An 18386-nucleotide genomic window follows, 5' to 3' on the forward strand; every position below is an offset into this window, starting at 1 on the left:
TTGTGTGTTGTTTTTATCAAACTTTGATACAATATACATACACTTATATAATCACTAGAGGTTTCCCCGGACTGTAAACTGGATTTAAAATAAATTGCATGGGTTTAATAGCTGTTATAGATTTAGCTATTATCTCATTAATAAGCTATTTCCCTAAACAAACTCTTCAGTACAATGCTATAAGTAAACATGCTGCATAAAACATAAAGCAAAGAATAAAAGGGTGTTTCCTCCCATGTGTTTTATTCCTTTTGTAAAACGTGATTTAACAGTTTTATCAGTTTATAATTATCTTAATTAAAAATGTTAAACAAACACTATATCTCTAGTCAAAAAGGACTAAAGAACGACTCAGGACTCTGTGCAGATCTGGATGAAGTAAGCAGGATTTATTGCAGCAATAAAACCCAAGTGAGCCACACTTGTAATACTTGGGTCGTAAATCCAAGCATTATCAAGAGCAGACTGTCTGCCAGTTACATGCAGGCTCATTATATACAGTTTTCAAGGGGAGGGATGCACATCTTATCTTCTCCCTTAGGTATTTTTTTTCCTCCTTACCAAATTATTAACCCATTATAGGCAAACCTCTTCCGAGGAATTCCCTCATTATGTTTACGTTTTTCTATCATATTATGTCACTTCATATACCTCGTCATCTGACTCCCTACATCATCTTTACCAATTGATTATCTTTTTCCCATTATAATAAAAAAAAAATTTCCATTATCTTTACACTTCTTTTGCTTAGTTATAAAAAAAAATTAAAAAAACAGGGCAGTGCATATTTTTACTATTCCTGGTTTTTCTTCGTTTATTCTACAGTTCTTAAGAGACTGACCATGGGTGAGCATCTCTTTGGTATTTTGTAGATGCACATAGTTTATTTTTGTGTCTACACTTATTAAACTCTATTCATAAAACTGATTGTGTGTCTTTTGGTTATTTGTCCATATTCTTGGACATGTGTGCGCAACTGCAGGTGCACGTGTATCCAACACGTTTCAATCCTTCATTAAGTGTGCTCGCGTCTCTTCCAAGTCCAGCACCTGGCACCTTATCTTATGCTCGTGTCTCTGTCGGGTCCTTCAGCTGGCGAACTTACCTCACCTCTAAGTGAACCCATTATGTTTTATGACTTGGCGGCACGGTAATTAGCACTGTTGCCTTGCACCTCCAGGGTTCGATTCAGCACAGTCTTTAAAAAATTTTGGTTATAAGGAAAGGCCAATTCCAGTAAATTCACATTTTTTTAAATGTTTTTGGTGCTTGATACTGGGCAATAATTTGACCCTTGTGAAACGATGAACTTTGTAGGCCAGGCGGCATATTATAGCTGTTTATATATAATGTGGAATGAAACTATTTAGTTTAGTTAGGTAAGGTTTATGGGCAGCACAGTGGTGTAGTGATTAGCACTGTAGCCTTGCACCACCAGGGTCCTGGTTCGATTCCCGGCATTCCCAAATTGCCCGTAGTGTGTGAATAGGAGTGTGTGTACAGTTGTGTGTGTGCCCTGCGATGGATTGGCACCCTGTCCAGAGTATAACCCACCTTGTGCTCTAAGTCTCCTGGGATAGACTCCAGGCCGACCCTGAATACAGGATAAAGCGGTATAGAAGATGAGTGAGTGAGGTAGGGTTTATGATGTGGCTAAAACTTGAGTCAAACAAGTAGAGCATGACCTAATGAGCCAAATTTGGATCTCAATCAAGGCTTAGACTGTTGCCATGAATCGTTTAGCACAGAATAGGGCTGTTAAACCTGCAGCACCCACAGCAGCGTACTGGTTGCTTGTGATGAAGAGATGATGTATAAAAAGGAACCAAAACATTAAAAACCATCCATCTGAAAGCAGGCAAAACTTACAGTGGTTACGGTAGTCACACAGCTCACAGACAAACCATGACAGAATAGTCAGGGCAAGGCGTCTTCTTAGAAATGTTCTTAAATTATCCTTCAGGAAATAATAATAATAATAAAAACCCATTGCAGATTATGTTCCTCTTCAGAGGATGTTTCAAACAATTACGTAATGACATTGGGTCAATTTTGGAAAACTGCCGACAGATTTATTAATGTAACGAGATCAGGCTAAGCAGCATGAGGGTGACTAATCCATCAGCTGTCAGGCTGGCCCTGAGGTGAGCTCAAATGTATTTCATACTAAAGATTATGTATATTTCTTAATATATTTGCAAATCTTGTAAATATGGCAGTATGTTTAATGATTGATTTTGATGATTTGGTTCAATAATTATAGGGCTTTGGCTCTGGGTTTAAAGCAATATACTGTAGAATATATGGTACATACTGTACATTAATTAGGTCCCTTTGTAGTCTTTATTGTATTACGTGTGGCGGCACGGTGGCTCAGTGGTTGGAACGGTTGCCTTGGGCTCGATGGACCAGTCCAGGGTTCGATGTCTGTGTGCATGGAGCTTGCATGTTCTCCGTGCTTGGTGGGTTTCCTCCCACAGTCCATTTCTAAATTGCCTGTAGTGTGTGAGGGCGAGTGTTTTAATGTTACCCAAAGGTTGTACAAATGGGAATAAATACATTGGTCCACATTGGCACCCATGGTTCCTACTACAGACGTTCCTAAATGGATGGATGTAAGTATTATGTGTTGTCCAACTTGTGCCAATAAAACCTGCTATTTTTTGGAGTTGCTCTAATTAAATCATTCATCCATCAAAATCTGACCCTTGTTAAAACCACTCTTACTTATTTTTCCAGCTCCTAACACTGTCAAGAAATAAATGCTCACTTGCTGCCTAATATAAGACCTCTTGTCAGGTGCCACTGTAATGAGATAATTAATTCTATTCACATCACCTGTTACTGGTTTTAATTTTGTCTGGTTGGTGAATAACAGCAAAATTGAATTCGTTTAACATCCAATTTCAGTGCAACAGTTAAGAGAAGATTGTTAAGAATTACACCAATTTGGCATTCGTTCTGTGATCTCATGTTACACAGGGAATTTAGTGCTAAATATAAACAAGCCACCATTTAGATTACCTCAGAAAAACGTTTTAATATGTTAGAGTACTTAATTTAGAGACTCATAAAATCTTATTTGTCTCCCTGAAAGTCATACTGAGTAATTTTTGGTATTATGCTAACATCCTCTAACTATGTTAGATAATGTTAGCTAAAATGTTAGCTTGATTTCTTTGCTAATGCAAGGACTAGCATTGATTAAAGTAGCTAACACAAATTAGCTGGGCAGCAAATCGAATTCTAGCTAAGGGGAAATGTTGGTTTTTAATAGAATAGTTTATATGATAATAATATATATATTTTTACTGGTGATTATTTACTTGTATTTAGAAGCTACATAGTATTAAAGCAAACTCAGAGATTTTAGTAGTTAGGCCTAAAGCAGTTTAAGGTACATAATCAGTTACTGTTGACATAAAATATCACTACCCTAATTTCATCAGTTTAAAAAATATTTTATTTTTTGATATGTGAAATTATATTTTTTTTTTCTATGCTTTTCCCCTCCTATGATGTAGAATTTCTCTGGATTTTGTTCATCGCTGCTGTCTGGTGTGTCAGAGGTTCAGTCATGCTATATAAGATGTAATGTATATCATACATTTTCATGCGGTTATATATGCATGAAGGTATAGCCTGAGTACTTAAGATATCACAGCTGTGCTGATATTCAAGCACAACAGCATGACCTCGACCGTGAAAATGCTTTTATATAACAGTTCCACAAACACTATTTCTTATCGACAGATTATGATTTCAACAGATTATAATTTCTTTGTTTATTATTTTGCTCCATCCACACATATCCTTCCGCTACTGGAGGAACTAACTAACCGCGACAAAGAGCTGGCGACTGACGCTTGTGTAACTTGTGACACTTGCTAAACACCCCTTCATGTAAACAGTGGCCTCATTTAGCAGGATACTTTTGCCCCACTGCAAAGATGGTTCAAGAATGGTTTGAGGAACACAACAACGAGTTTCAGCGTTGACTTGGCGTCCAAGACTCAAGGGATCTTCTAATGATGGCTTGGGGTCAGATACCATGCACTGACGGGGCTGTATCTGCAAAAAAACGGGTATCTGCTCAATAGACGGGTCATAATGTTATCACTGACCGGTTTAAATGCCTCCAAATTTTTGCATTCTAAATAATTTCTTGCCCTATTGGATTTCCAAGTGGTCTCTGACGAAATGTCATCAGCCACTCCAAAAACCTATTTAAGAAATCATGATCGTTCGTTGCATGATTGCTGTGATTTGTTGGCCATATTGTCAACTGATGTTCTAAATTAAAATTGATATGTTGACCATGTTTAATAGAACATAAAAAAGGTAGTCTCTGTTATTCCACTAGAGGGCAACATAGAGCAGTAAATGCTAACTCTAACATGTGCTAATAATAACAAGTCTTCATTAACTTCAAACTCTAATTTAGGCAACCTTCTCGATCCGGTCATTGTGATACCGGGGCTACGTGTAATGAGACCTACGTCGATGATTTAAAGCTACAATCCACCTCCTGACAAGTTTAAAAAGGTGGGAGGAAACCGGAGTACCCTGAGCAAACCATAGAAAACATGCAAAAAACACTACTCAGAGAGTAACATGAGCTCGGGATTGAATGAGGGAGCCAGAAGCTGAAATATTAACTGCAGTAAGTGTTTAAAGATTTATGACTGTGTGTTAAGTTTCTGGCTGAAACTGACAACTCTTCAGTACTCGCACACACACACACACACACATGTACAGGATGAGGACAGCTTGGTTTATAGAGCTTATAATGCTGCGTCTTGGTTATGCAATAAAGTGGATGAGCTTTCATCGCTCCTTTGTGCATCGCTTTGCTGCGCTCAAACTGCTGACAGCAGCTGCAATCTTTCACGCAGCCGTGCCAGCTCAGGCAGAATATATCGGGACTCAGCATGATATATAGCTTCGGCGTAATGGATCAATTCAATCATATTCTCACTAACTCTAGGATGTCAATAAAAACCAGCATATCTTCGCTAGTAATAAAATAACATAAAACTATGATTGGATTCTGACAATTAAGCTAGACGTTGGTTTTAATTCTTTATTTATGAAACTGTCAAGTCACTAGAAGCACGTTCGGGTTACAAGGGAAGATAGGATCACACTCTACCAGCAGAGTAAACCACGTTTTAAATCAGAGTTTCTAATAAAAGACTATAAAATAACAAGGGCGTCTAACGTGAGCCCTAGGAAATCTCATAAATATTCAGACAGAGGTCAGGAGGAACAATTAATCTTGCTCGATAAAATAGTATGAATACAAAACTAAACATTAGGTTTATAGGATTTGTGCTAAACATGACGTGGTTTGTTCCGATCACAACAGCCACTGCTCTTTCTCTTTGCTAAACTGTTCAGCCCACTTCTTCGTTAGCTCCAGGTAAAGACCAGGTTCATGGGGCTTGTAGTCCAAATAGAGACGCGTAGCAGTCTTCTTGGGTACGGCTCTCTCGATCTGCGTACCTTCGTGCCACTCGTTAAATGAGGTGATCGTGATGATATCCGGCCTCACTGACAGCGCCGCCTGCAACGAGGTCTCGTAATAGCGTCCGTTGACTCGGTTCCGTGTGTTGTGGTTGTTCCACGGACGAACGGCCGTGTCGACGTAACCAGGCCCGGCGCTGGGCATGAAAAGCAGGTTGTTTCCATCGCAGAAGTCTTTGATGGTCTTCCAATTCTGATGAGAGGAGCCGTAGGAAAAGCCGTTGGATGCAAAATAGGTGTACATGCCGTCGAAGCCGCCCGCCAGGATGTCTTGCTTGTGACGTTCTTCGACGATGAGTCCGATGAAGATCCCATCGTAAGGCGTTCCTCGCAAACTGTGTGAGCCTCGCTTGGTGAGTAATTCGGCCCAGGATTCGGCCGGGGTAAGGTACGAGTCATACACATAGAACAAGGGGAGGATTCGCCCGGTGCTGGACTTGAATCTGTAGAAAGCATGATGGTTTCCATACCTGGGTGAAAGGAAAAGACGTAGATTTATTGATATTACTTCCAACTTTATTGCCACTCTACATACAGCTGCTCTCAAGAAAACTATGTGCGTTACCCTTGTAACATAAAAACACCTTGGATACCTGTTGCTTCTCCTGAGAAATGAAACGGGTAATAAACATTTATAACAAACATTTACTGTTGATGCGTATATAACTTGTGAACAAATGATATTTGATTATTTTACAAGATGTACAGTGCCGTTCCCAGAAAAACGAATATTTTGCTGATTATTCTTCAGATAGATATATAGTATTAATGACTATAAAAATATACATACAATGTACGTTCAAGTCAAACCGGGACTTGGAATGAAATTTCTCGTGAATGAAGGCGTAAAATCGATTGACATTTAAAGGAGCACGGGACGGTGATGAGACTGTAAGCTGCAGTAAAACATTTTATCATTCACCTACACCACTTGCATGTTACAGCAAATTGGCTGGGAGTTATTTCCACATCCCCCATACAGTCCTGATCTCGCTCCAAGACATTTCCACATGTTTGAGACAGTAAAGTGGTTCCTGAGAGGCGTAAAGCAGGCAGTCCGAACTTTCTACCGCGATGGTATCCAAGCACTAGGTGAAATGCTGGGATAAGTGCATAAGTGTGGCAGGAGATTATATAGAGCAATGAAGGGAGTTTTTCTGTTATTCTGCACAATCAAAAGTCCTGGTTTGATTTAAACACCCCATGTGAATTATTAAAAACTTGATATTAATATTATATCATCCTTGATATAAATAAATGGTGCACCAGGTCATGTGTAAGCTTCTTTTTTTTTTTAATTTGCGCTTCTGCACAGCACAATATGGGTAATCTTATTTGCCTATTTTCAACAAAGATGAATTGTTGTTCCCTAAACTCTTCAAATATCCCTTTCAAATAGTTTTACTTTCTAAATTTTGGAATCTTGGCCGATACCTGGTGCTTCCTTTACTAGGAACAAATATGTGATTGGAACGCACCCTTAAACCTTTTTTTTTTCACTTGGGCTCACAGTTTCTTGCTTTACACACAATGCCCCCAGCACACCAACGCTACCAGTTGCTAGCAGAGCAGTGGGACTTAACCTTTGCTTTATGTCTGCCTAAACAAAATGATTCGGCAACGCTTTAGTTTTTTAGTCTGTTCAGATTACTACCATGTACGCTTAAACAGCTCAGCTTCCAAAGCTTTAACTTTCATGCTAGTCACAACACCAACACCATCTATTCCTGGAGCTTTGAGTTTAGTGCTCGCTGATTGATTATCGCTGGAAAATATTGAGTGAGGAAAGAACGTTAGGTTTCTAGGAGCTAACAGTGAAAACTGACTAGTTCATGTTTTCCACTCTTAAACTCCGCTGTATCTTTGCTAACTGTTTTCTCTCTGTGTTTCTCGTAGAAATAAAAATACAGCGACAACCATCAAATTATCACCTGACTCAATAAAAATATATCACAATTATGTCTGAATAAACCTTTTGAAATGTGTTTCAGGTTGGAGTTTTATTTTAAACGTGGACTACTCGCGAATGCCTACTACCTTCATCCTGTGTTCAGATTTCTTTTACGGCAGGTGGTGTGCACAGTGGGGAGTCCAGACATCGGCTTTAATATCCGATATCTAGGAACTCAACACTCAGATGATAGAAAATCTATTTCCTTTTGTAAATATGCCTCGATTCTTTCTGGCAACCTTCATCAAAAAACAAAACAAAACCTAGAACTGTCCTGTAGAAGCAAGGTTGTAGGAGTTATTCAACCTTCTAACCTTGAAGTGGTGAAAGGCTGCTTGGATTTCACCTACTTGTCAATGATGTATTTGATGTTGTCATGCACGCTGAGGTCTGTCCGTTCTCGGTAAGGCTGGATGTGAAACGCCACCTAGAAATGGAACACAGGACGATGAGAAACACTCGCATCGGGCAAACGTCACTCAACACAAAACGGCTCCAAGCTTCAGATTCGGGTCAGGTTTCTACAGCTCTAAAAACGATCCCCAGACACCATTAGCTATATTCCTGGATTGGAGGTCGAGTCGATTAGCCTTGCTAAAATTGATGTTAAACGGCAGCATAGCTGGAGGTAAGACCCTGAAGATCAGCTTGAAGTTCATTCATTTTTATTTTGGCAAGTCTTGTATGGATACTGGCGGCTTAGTGGTAAGCACTGTCGCCTTGCGCCTCCAGAGTCTGGGTTCGATTCCCACCTCCGGTCTATGTGCATAGAGTGTACATGTTCTCCCAATGCTTGGTGGGTTATCTCCGGGTACTCTGGTTTCTTCCCACACTTCAGAGACATATAATTTAGGCTAACTGGTGTTCCCAAATTACCCGTAGTGTGTAAATGATTGTCGGTGTGTGTGTCTTGTGATAGATTGGCACCCCGTCCATGGTGTACCCCACCTCGTGCCGTAGGTCTTCTGGTGTCTCCTAAAAGAAAAACCTGTCTTTCTCTTTCTCAGTATCAGCATTGGCTCAAACTACACCATGAAGGATCTGTTATATCTTTATCGCAACTGCTGTCTTAAACCTTTACACCAACAATTTATTGCTTGTCCAGTAAAATGCTTGAGAAATGCTATGTATATTTGACAGGCAATGAAATGATTAAATACACCGTTTCCAATATCCCGTCTTGCTAGAACGTTAAAAGCAGAAGTGTGAAAAGAAGTGTCGGTCATTATTCAAGTAAAAGTGCAATAACTGAGAGAAATCAATTCTTTATTGAAAGCTGAAGTACGCCTTCAAAATGTTCACTCAACTTAAAGTAGAAAAGTATAAAATAGAAAGTCAGAGTAAAAGGAAAAAGACATCTGTCTCAAACCACAAGGAGACTGATGAGAAATATATACAAATGAATAATACATTTTTGCTGGAGTTAATGCAATCTTGCAGCTTTGTTGCTAATCTCATCGGAAACAGATCATAAAAACTATCTGAATGACACATTCTGTCATGCATGGATTCAAAAAGTGTACATAGCAGCAGATATTAGGAATTTTGAAGTTGTCTGATATAAAAACCAATTGTAGTAAGTGGAAAGAAATTTGTCTTTCGAAGTTACGTATAATTTTAAAGTATTACGTGCAAGAAACACTTAAATATAGGTGACAGCCAACTTTTTTAAAAAGAGGCTAAAGCAGGCTGAAAAAGATGATGTTATTGACTAGTTTGGATATTTGGATTAATATATTTTAATAAAATGATGTCATCTTCGGCTGTGGCACCATAAGCTAAACATTAGCTAAATATTATGTTTCCTTTTACTAAGAATAATGGTAATCCTTGATTGGCATTTGGAAACTATGGTGATTAGTGATTGGTTAATTAAACCATGGTGATGATCATTAATTGGTCATCAGAAACCACGGTGATCATTGATTGGTCAATGGTAACCAAGATGATCATTAAGTGCCATTTGGAAACCACCATGATGATCAGTGATTGGTCATTGGAAACCACCATGATGATCAGTGATTGTTCATTGGAAACCATGTTGATGGTTATTGACTGGTCATTGGAAACCATGGTGATCATTGATTAGTCATGGGAGCCTATGGTGATGATAATTGATTGGTCAGTGAAAACCATAGTGATTATCATTGATTGATCATTGCAAACCACGGTGATTATTGATTATTCATTGGAAACAATGCTGATGAATAAATAGTGATTGGGGAAAATAACCATCGGTGATCCATCATTGTTAAATTTGACATTGCCATGATGTCATACCTTGGGAGGAACAATGGTGATCCGTGATTTGTGTATGGAAAACAATAATTTTCAGTGATTGGTCTTTGGGAAAAATGTAATACAGTCTGCTTATGATTGGTCATTGGCAACCAGGGTAATCAGTGGTTAGTCATTGGGAACAATGGTGATCAGTGATGTGTTATGGGTAACCAAGTTAATTAATTAGTGATTCTCATCGGGGACAATGGTGATAAGTGTGATTGTCACTTGTAATATTAATCTGTGATTGGTTATTGGGAAACAAAGGTGATCAGTGAATTTTCATTTAAATAAAGATTGAGTTCAATGTCAAATTACTAGAGGGTATACAGTACAAAGCCTTTTTTTTTTAATGTACACTTTCCTTAACCCTCAAATTTTGTTGTCTTTACATTACAGTAGTTATTTCTGGAGCCTGGTTGATTATTGAACTGATCTTAAAGAGTATTTAGAGAGAATGAGTTGCAAGAGAGCCATTAGTGTATTACCTAGGGGTACTGGCAAGTGATTGCACAGCAGTGATAAAAGCTCTTGTTCTAAAGAATGGGCCAGAAAAAAATTAACTTCACCACAGTGTTCAATATAGTAAAAAGCACCACATGTAGATCTTAGCTAAAAATATGAAGAAATTTTGCTTTTAGAGGGCTCGTTAAATGTAATTATTTCCCTCAAGAATGTAAAGAGCTATATTTTGTAATGTTGGTTATCTCTTGGTAACTCCAGTGTACCTTGTTATATTCAATTTTATTTGTATAGCGCTTTTAACAATCGACATTGTCGCAAAGCAGCTTTACACAATCAATAGAATTATTTAAGTTTGTATGTAATGTAAATGTGTATGAATCAAAATGGTCAGATAGTCCCTGATGAGCAAGCCGACGGCGACAGTGGCACGGAAAAACTCCCTGAGATGGCAATAGGAAGAAACCTTGAGAGGAACCAGACTCAACAGGAAACCCATCCTCATTTGGGTGATAACGGATTATATGTGTCGCACGATAAATGCACATAGCGTATGTGCATGAGTCACTTAATTGGTCCAAATTAGAACAAAGTATTTCATCATTTTAGAGATGTTGGTAAAGACAAGAGGAGCTTGTAATGCATTTTTTTGGGTGGAATTACATTGGAGCTTTTTAACACTTTCTCTAAAAAAGACTTTCTGCACATACTGATAAATTTGAACTGGTTTGCACAATTTTATTTGCCCCATCGCATGAAATGTTTGCACAACTGATCAGGTGTGCATAAGGTGGATATTTTTGTGTAACCCTGCTCAAAATATTCTAAACATGAACAAATGTGTGCCCTGGACAGGGAGCAAATCCATGGCTAGGGAACGAAAATTAACGTTGGACTGTGTGAGGAAACTGGAGTACATGGAGAAAACCCACCAAGCACACAGAGAGGATGCAAACTTCATGCACACAGACCCTGTGTTGGAAATTGAACCCTCGACCCTTAAGATGCGAGGCCACAGTGCCAACCACTGAGCCACAGTGCCACCCTTTGTCATTAATGCCTTACTCGATGTATGTATGTCTTATTTTATATTGTTTTCTTGACTTCTTCTTCTTTCTGTTTTCTGCTTTATACCTTTGATGGAGTTTTAAAATTCATCTAAATCACTTTACAAGCACCACAGAGCCACCAGACGCTTTAAACCTCTTAAACAGCCTTGCAGAAATTCCGACAGATGCTACTGGCTCATGGATTTGCACAGTATAATTCTATGATAGCGCTCATATTTTCCTAAGAGAGCGATTTCTAGATCATGGCACAGAAAATACAAAACCGGGATTCCTTTAAATACAGTGATGGAGGGACACCCTCTGATTTTCCACTGTGTCACTGCTGAAATGTCCCTGCAATGTTGCCTGTTTCCATGGCAATGTTTCTTCCACGTCCTTGCAACTGCTTGTAGTTGTAAAGGACGAAATACGGTTCAATCTGGCTTGCCTTCGGGTCCATGAAGACCACAAAAGAGATAAAAAAAAACAATACTCAGAATGCACAGCGCCATGGATTAGACCTTTGCAGTCAGGATCTTTCAATCTTTTTCTGTCTTATTCTAAGGACTGTTCCTGTCTCCAGCTTCATTCTTTACAGGAAGCTCATTTCATGTTACACGACATTCTCTTCTAAAGCCTTTCGCTTTGACACGTTTGCTAAATTGAAGATTTTAGTTCTCGCTTTGTATCTGTTAAATCATTTGCTGGCTCAGCAGGGATACGGGATAAGCTCTTTCATCACAGCGCTCTCGACACCCTTTCCTACGACATACCATCCATACAATACCAGTTACTAAAACATCTTCATTTATAGTCAATGCTTATTTTATGTCCATGAGGAACTGTAAGACTGTCTGATTAGGAGTTTAGAAATAAGGGTTTATTACTTTTATTCATTTTTCGACGCACATGTGCGCCGCATTCTGTAAAATAGGACCTTAAGTGATTTGGATGTTGTGGGAACACCAAGTAGTTTGAGTTACCATGTAAGAAGTGTGATGGAGGAGAGTAATAATGTGGCAAAAGATTAAATATGCTCAAACGATTTGTGTACAAGACACATGATAAGCACACATTGTGTGTGAGAAACTGTTGGTTAGACATTGCATACCTGTTCCAACATAGAGAGCTGTCCTCATGATTTAAAGTGAAAATAATACTGGTAAATGAAAAGGTTGACGATGTTAACTGAATTTTTTTTTCTATATTGCCTATAATGTTTGTCATAACCTTCATCTATCTTTGCAATTAAAAAAAGTTGTGTGTGCACCAAAGCTCAACACTGTTGAGCAATCAAAGCATGATTTTGCTATATATTTTTTAAAACTCAGCCAATTCATGCTAAATTGCATGCTTAAACAACCAAAAACACAACTGCAGGCTAATTTATCCAATGCGACAAAACTGTGCAAGGTGGATTTATAGCTTTTTGGAAAATCACACTAGTATAAAGCAATTAATTTTGACAACGTAGTTTGCCATTTGTCCTTTTTAGCACCTTGGGACTCAAAAAAACAATCAGAGTGTGATAATTCTCGCTTTATTAAAAAAAAAAGCCTATTTGGGTCTCCGAGTGGCGCAGTGATAAAGTGCTCGCCCTATCATCCGGAGATCGCAAGTTCAATCCCCGGGTGATGCTCTAACCTCTCACAGCCGGAGGCCTAGAGAGAGCTGATGACATTAATGACGGCTCTACGGCCAATCAGGGGCGTCTGTAGGCTCACGCAAGCAGAAGGAGTGGATAGTGCTGTCCTTCGAGTGTGTTACGCTGCCCCCAATGGTGCGTGAGCGGCCCACCAGACTGAGTGGTAGTAGAAGCTTGATGTGGGAGCCCCCTAGTGACGGGGAGGAATTGGATACGACTAAAAATCTGGGAGAAAATCTATCTATATATTTATCTCTAATTTGTAACAAATGGAGTTCTTATTTTGCTGTTAAACTATTCATATATTGCATAACATTTGACTTTTTTTTTACTAAAACCTTTTTTTTCAAAATTTAAACTATTAATTAAAACTAACTATTGAATTAACAGCTTCAGGTTTAATAAACAGCTCAGTATTTTATTTTTATGCTAAGTTTTTACATTTTTTCAACCTCTGTATAAGAATATTTTTCCCATATAAACCTAATTCTGTTTTCAAATCCCAAACGCAGAATCGACCTGTCTATTATGTAACAATGTGGTCATTATAAATACTGGAAAATCTTATCACAAATACAATACAGTATAAATTAGGTATAACATCATAACAATTATATACAAACATGCAGTAATGTGAAATTTTCTACTATTTTTAGTAAGAAGTGCCCTTTGTAATAAAAAAAGAAGTGTTGTCGCTCACCAGTTACCTTGAGACTGTGCCTATGGGCAGCGTCCATTACGGAAGGCACCAGATCCTCAGTTGGTTCTCCGTGTTCGTCTGCCACTCCAGGCGGGTACCAAGAGAGAACGACTACACCTAGCAAAATGGACATGAATAGTCCTATCTTTGTGTCCATGCACGTTATTCCGAAATCTGCACTTTTTAATGACATCATAATTATTTACAAACATCATACATTTACATAAAGACAAAATAAAATAAAACATCTGCATATGGACTATATAAGCTCTGCTTTTACAACCAACATAGTGTTCGGTGCTTTGATGATCACCATGATCATTAACAAATAATTCAACGTGCAAAGATCTAGTATTGGCTGAAATTCATTTATACATTTAAATTGAGAAACGGCTTTATCCTAGTCATGGTAGATATAAAGACTATCGAAGGAACACTGGGTGTGCGGTAAGAATAAGCCTTGGGTGAAATGCCAGTTCATAACAGGCACACATAAATGTAATATAAACAATAAACTGAGCTCAGGATCAAACTAGTGACCCTCCAGCCGAGAAAATAAAATAAATTGACAACAACGTGCACCCTGCTCACCTGCAGCCGCTGCTTCGATTTGTGCCATGTGCGACTCCACTACATTGGGATCCCTTGAACTGTAGGGTCCGAGCTCGGGGTAGAAACTCGAAGCGATATCCTCTGGTGGATTGTGTCTTCCTTTGGGGTGGCTGGCAGCTATTTTGGGGTCCCAATGAGGAACCAGGACGTGGTCCCAATGGATGTAAGCACGGTCCACAGGGGGTGCACCGTACCACAAATAATAGAAGATGTGAACGTCATAAAAAATGCTGTGCTCGTGGCCACCTTTGGACAAGACGATCTTGGTGTCGCTGACGTCCACGCGGTTGGGTGCAGGTCGCCGGTCCGGTTTGCCGCCCACAAAGGGTGCGAGCTCCATCCCTGGCGCGAGATCCGAGAACCCATCAGTGGGCTTAAGGGTGCGTAAACCCATCATGGTGCCGAAGACGAAGAGAGCAAAGAGGAAGAGGGCTATGCAGAACTTCCTGCGCAGGCGAGACATTGCTGCTGTCTGTGGTGCTGAAATACGCAGACTTTTAGTAATATGGATAATAATAATAATAACACAAATGTATATAAAGTGTGTTCAGTTCAAGTTAAGGATTGTACAACTGTTCACGCATGACTTAGACAAAAATAATACAATTTTAAATAATTATTTCGTACCCTATGCTTATGGGATGCTTATAGAGAGTCTGAATCCAAGGGCACGTCTGCTGTGGAAATGCGCATCATGGATCCTATGGAAAAAGAGAAAGTGCTTCTGGTGTTTATCTCATTTCAATCCCAGCTTTTTTTTTTTTTTATCCCGCATAAGAATAAAGCCAGGATTTTCCCTCCTCACTCCCAGCGTCTTCATTTCCATCCCACGACTGATCATTCCCCTGATCCTCCATCATCCCCTCCTTACGCTACTACAGATCTCTCCTCCGTCCCGAGTCCTGGCTTTTAATCTGTTTTGATGAATCCATCATCGCCACAAAGACTTCCGGTCCACTGCTCGATGAAGAACGGCAGGCTTTTCTGCAGGGGTTTCTTTATTTTTTTTCCCCCCTGCTTTCTTTCTTTTGCGCCACGATCCCAAATGGCATCATCTCCCCTTATGCGAGTGCACTACATCTTAAGGAAAGGTTCAAATGAAGAACGCTTCACTCCGTCATACAAGTGCACTTGATGCCCAATTTAGGATCCCGCCTAAACAGAGGAGCCGCGTCACTGCTCCCTCATTGGGTGATTCCTCTGTTGAAGGGGCGGGGCTTAGGAATAAGCGTTTGAAAATGAGAGCTGGAGAAATTTACATATAATATAATCATTTGTTCTTCTATTTTTTTTAAAAAAAGGACAGTCAGCGATTTATTTTTGTAAATAGCATACACATTTATATTTTTTTTTACCAGATTATAAGGAACACATTTGCTAAATAATAATATTATTAATTTCATGCCCTTGTATGATGTAGTGTCCGTTACTTAAAAAAAAAAATTCAAATCTTTCAACGATCTTAACTGTCATTCTGATTAAACTTGGCCAGATTTAAACTTTACATAAACCTGAAAAAGTCTATAATTCTAAAAGGCAAAGTTCTTAAGTTATTACAACATGAATTTGACATGGTTACGGACACTACAGATTTTTAAGCTTTTACCAAAAAACTATTTATGCAACATTTTTTACAGGTCATATGCTTCTATAAGCTTACACCAATTTTAGTATTAATACTCAAGGAAATATAAATAATAATAATTATTATTTTTTGAAGTGCGACACTATAAGCCATTTTTTAAGCATGTATAAAATCATCTCTCCAAAATGGTTGAAGTTGATGTTTCATATTTTATGTATAACATTAAAAAAATAAAATCAGCACCAATACTGTGTTTTGGCTGATTATCATACTAGACATAAGAGAATGTAGGAACATCAATGATTATAAGGATTTATAGAACCTTTATAGTAGTTTTTTTTTTTTTTTTTTTTTTTAAAGAACTATTAAAGCACTTTTATTACCCTTTTTACATCCCTGAACATGGCAGGTAAGAAAATTTAACGACAATTTTAGGTCATCTCATATCATTGTCTATAACACTTTATCCAGTATACAGATCACAGGAAATTACAAGAATTACAGGAAATGAACATTAGCATTGTATTATTAGGAACCTTTAAACATGGCATAAGAGAATTTTCTCACCAGAAAACAATTCAAGTCAGGTTTCCTTGGATACCAGAGGGCTTTTTAAGTAAGGCATATCTCTGATTATAAATGTAGATATTTGCATTTAAATTATTGATAACAAATTTCCTGTTTCTGCTCTCTTACTGCATAATCAAATAAGGACTGATTTGATATTATTTTTGAAGCATTTGATGAGTAATGCTTAGAAATGACAGATTCCGATGGAAATAATCACAGATTCCCATCCACTCTAGACATAGGAAGAAAAGAAAAATATGTATGTATTAAGATTTTTACATAGCACTTAGGTATGTGACCAATAGATCTAAAGAAATAAAAATAAACAAAACATTAGCATTTGTTATGTGTTCATGTTGCTTATAAATGTTGTCGTGCTGTGTGCCTGTACTTCCAAGTGCAATAAATTTTGCAATACTTTTAAATTTTAAGTCGATATGATTTTTTAAATTCTTTATTTAAACATTTTTTTAGCTTTGCTTACAATTTAAGTAAATGATGTACCGGGTCATTGGTACAAAAAGACAGCATGATTTTTATCTGTCTTTTTAAACACCAAACACACTGGTAGTCTTTATAAAAATACATCAATCTGCATTATAATTACCTGTGTAATATTTTGCAGGTTCCCTTGTGCCAAAAAAACAGCTTTGACCCAGCAAGTCCACAAGAGCTCTAAAGGCATGCTCTGGTATCTCGCTTCAAAAACCCTAGCAGTGGACTTTAAGCATTGTACTTTGTGAGGTGGAGTCTCCATGAAACAGGATAGTTTGGTCAGAACATCCCACAGAAGCTTGATCAAATTTTAGTCATGTTCTGCAATGTCAAAGACAGCATTGGATTTTTCAACAATTTGTGCTCTTTCCAGACAGGATAGACTTTCAAATCAAAGAGTTTTAACTCGGATTCAGTCACTGATTCATTAGTTGTCCTTTTTTGGACCACTTCTGATTGGTACTAATGACTTTATACTGGGAACAACTCAATTGTCACGCCATTACAATTTGGCAATTGCCAAAGTTGCTCGTACCCATAAATATGCATCAAGACGATTCTATATATTTGGTAGACGCTCTTATCCAGAGCGACTTACATTTTTATCTCATTACACATCTGAGCAGTTGAGGGCCTTGCTCAAGGGCCCAACAGTGGCAACTTGGTGGTTGTGGGGTTTGAACCTGGGATCTTCCGAACCGTAGTCCAATGCCTTAACCACTGAGCTACCCCTGGCCCCAGGGGATTCTATTCTCTTTACCTATCTGATTTGTTTAAATTAAGAAACTTAACATTGAGCTAAACCTAGTCCTTGTGAGGGAACAACATAAAAAGAAAAGAACACATGACACTATTAAATTTCTTTCCCCCCAAATAGACTTAAAAAAAATAACATACTGGAGTGAAGGTACAACTTTTTGTTTTTAAAGACAGTTATGGACTCAAATGTTCGGTCAGCCAACATTCAGCTGTCACTTGAGCAATACCCTTAACCCTGGCCTACTCAGCTGTCTCCTTTCTTACTTAGCCTAAAAGTGTTAGACAAGCAAATTAAGTAAGTGGAAAGTTCATTCCACCACCTGGATGCCTGAACAGAGAAGAGTCATGACTCATTGTCCCTTGAGCCTTGTACCTTTAATTATTGACATGCAATTCAATTTCCTCTTTTTGCAGCATGTGATATACTGTATAATGTACCTTCATTTAAGAAGAAAATACCTGAAAATATATCATAGATATTAGTCTGTTAGATAGTTGTAAAAGAATGTTAGAACGAGCTCTCCAAGGTGCTGAATACTGTCTACAGTTTCTATATACATTATTGTGTAAACGTCTTGAGACACCCCTCATTTCTGAGGCTTCCAGTCCCTGACTCATTTCCAGTCCAGTCCCTGTACATGATCACTTTTAGAGGAATGTTTTTTTGTTTTTTAAGCCACACAGTGACCTATGAATCATTCAAGTACAAAAAAAATCTTTTAACTTAAGGCATGAAGCAGTAAAACAGGAGA

General features: G+C 38.3%; 1 protein-coding gene across 5 annotated transcripts; it reads right to left on the reverse strand.

Annotated features, from left to right (window-relative positions):
- Positions 1-5102: 5102 nt before the first annotated feature.
- maneal (mannosidase endo-alpha like) lies at positions 5103-15227 on the reverse strand. 5 transcript variants are annotated; one of them, XM_053490071.1, is made up of 6 exons: positions 15031-15227; positions 14853-14926; positions 14205-14705; positions 13621-13730; positions 7828-7904; positions 5103-5996 (listed from the first exon to the last, which is right to left on the reverse strand). In XM_053490071.1, the coding sequence occupies exons 3-6, from the start codon at positions 14686-14688 to the stop codon at positions 5360-5362; spliced, it is 1308 nt and encodes a 435-aa protein (XP_053346046.1). In that variant the 5' UTR covers positions 14689-14705; positions 14853-14926; positions 15031-15227; the 3' UTR covers positions 5103-5359. The 5 variants fall into 5 exon arrangements, with proteins under 5 accessions (XP_053346046.1, XP_053346048.1, XP_053346047.1 ...); XM_053490073.1 differs by having other exon boundaries at positions 15097-15222; XM_053490072.1 differs by having other exon boundaries at positions 14205-14697; positions 14853-15227.
- Positions 15228-18386: the final 3159 nt, after the last annotated feature.

Source organism: Clarias gariepinus, chromosome 28 (assembly GCF_024256425.1).
Source record: "Clarias gariepinus isolate MV-2021 ecotype Netherlands chromosome 28, CGAR_prim_01v2, whole genome shotgun sequence".
In the NCBI taxonomy this organism is placed as follows: domain Eukaryota; kingdom Metazoa; phylum Chordata; class Actinopteri; order Siluriformes; family Clariidae; genus Clarias; species Clarias gariepinus.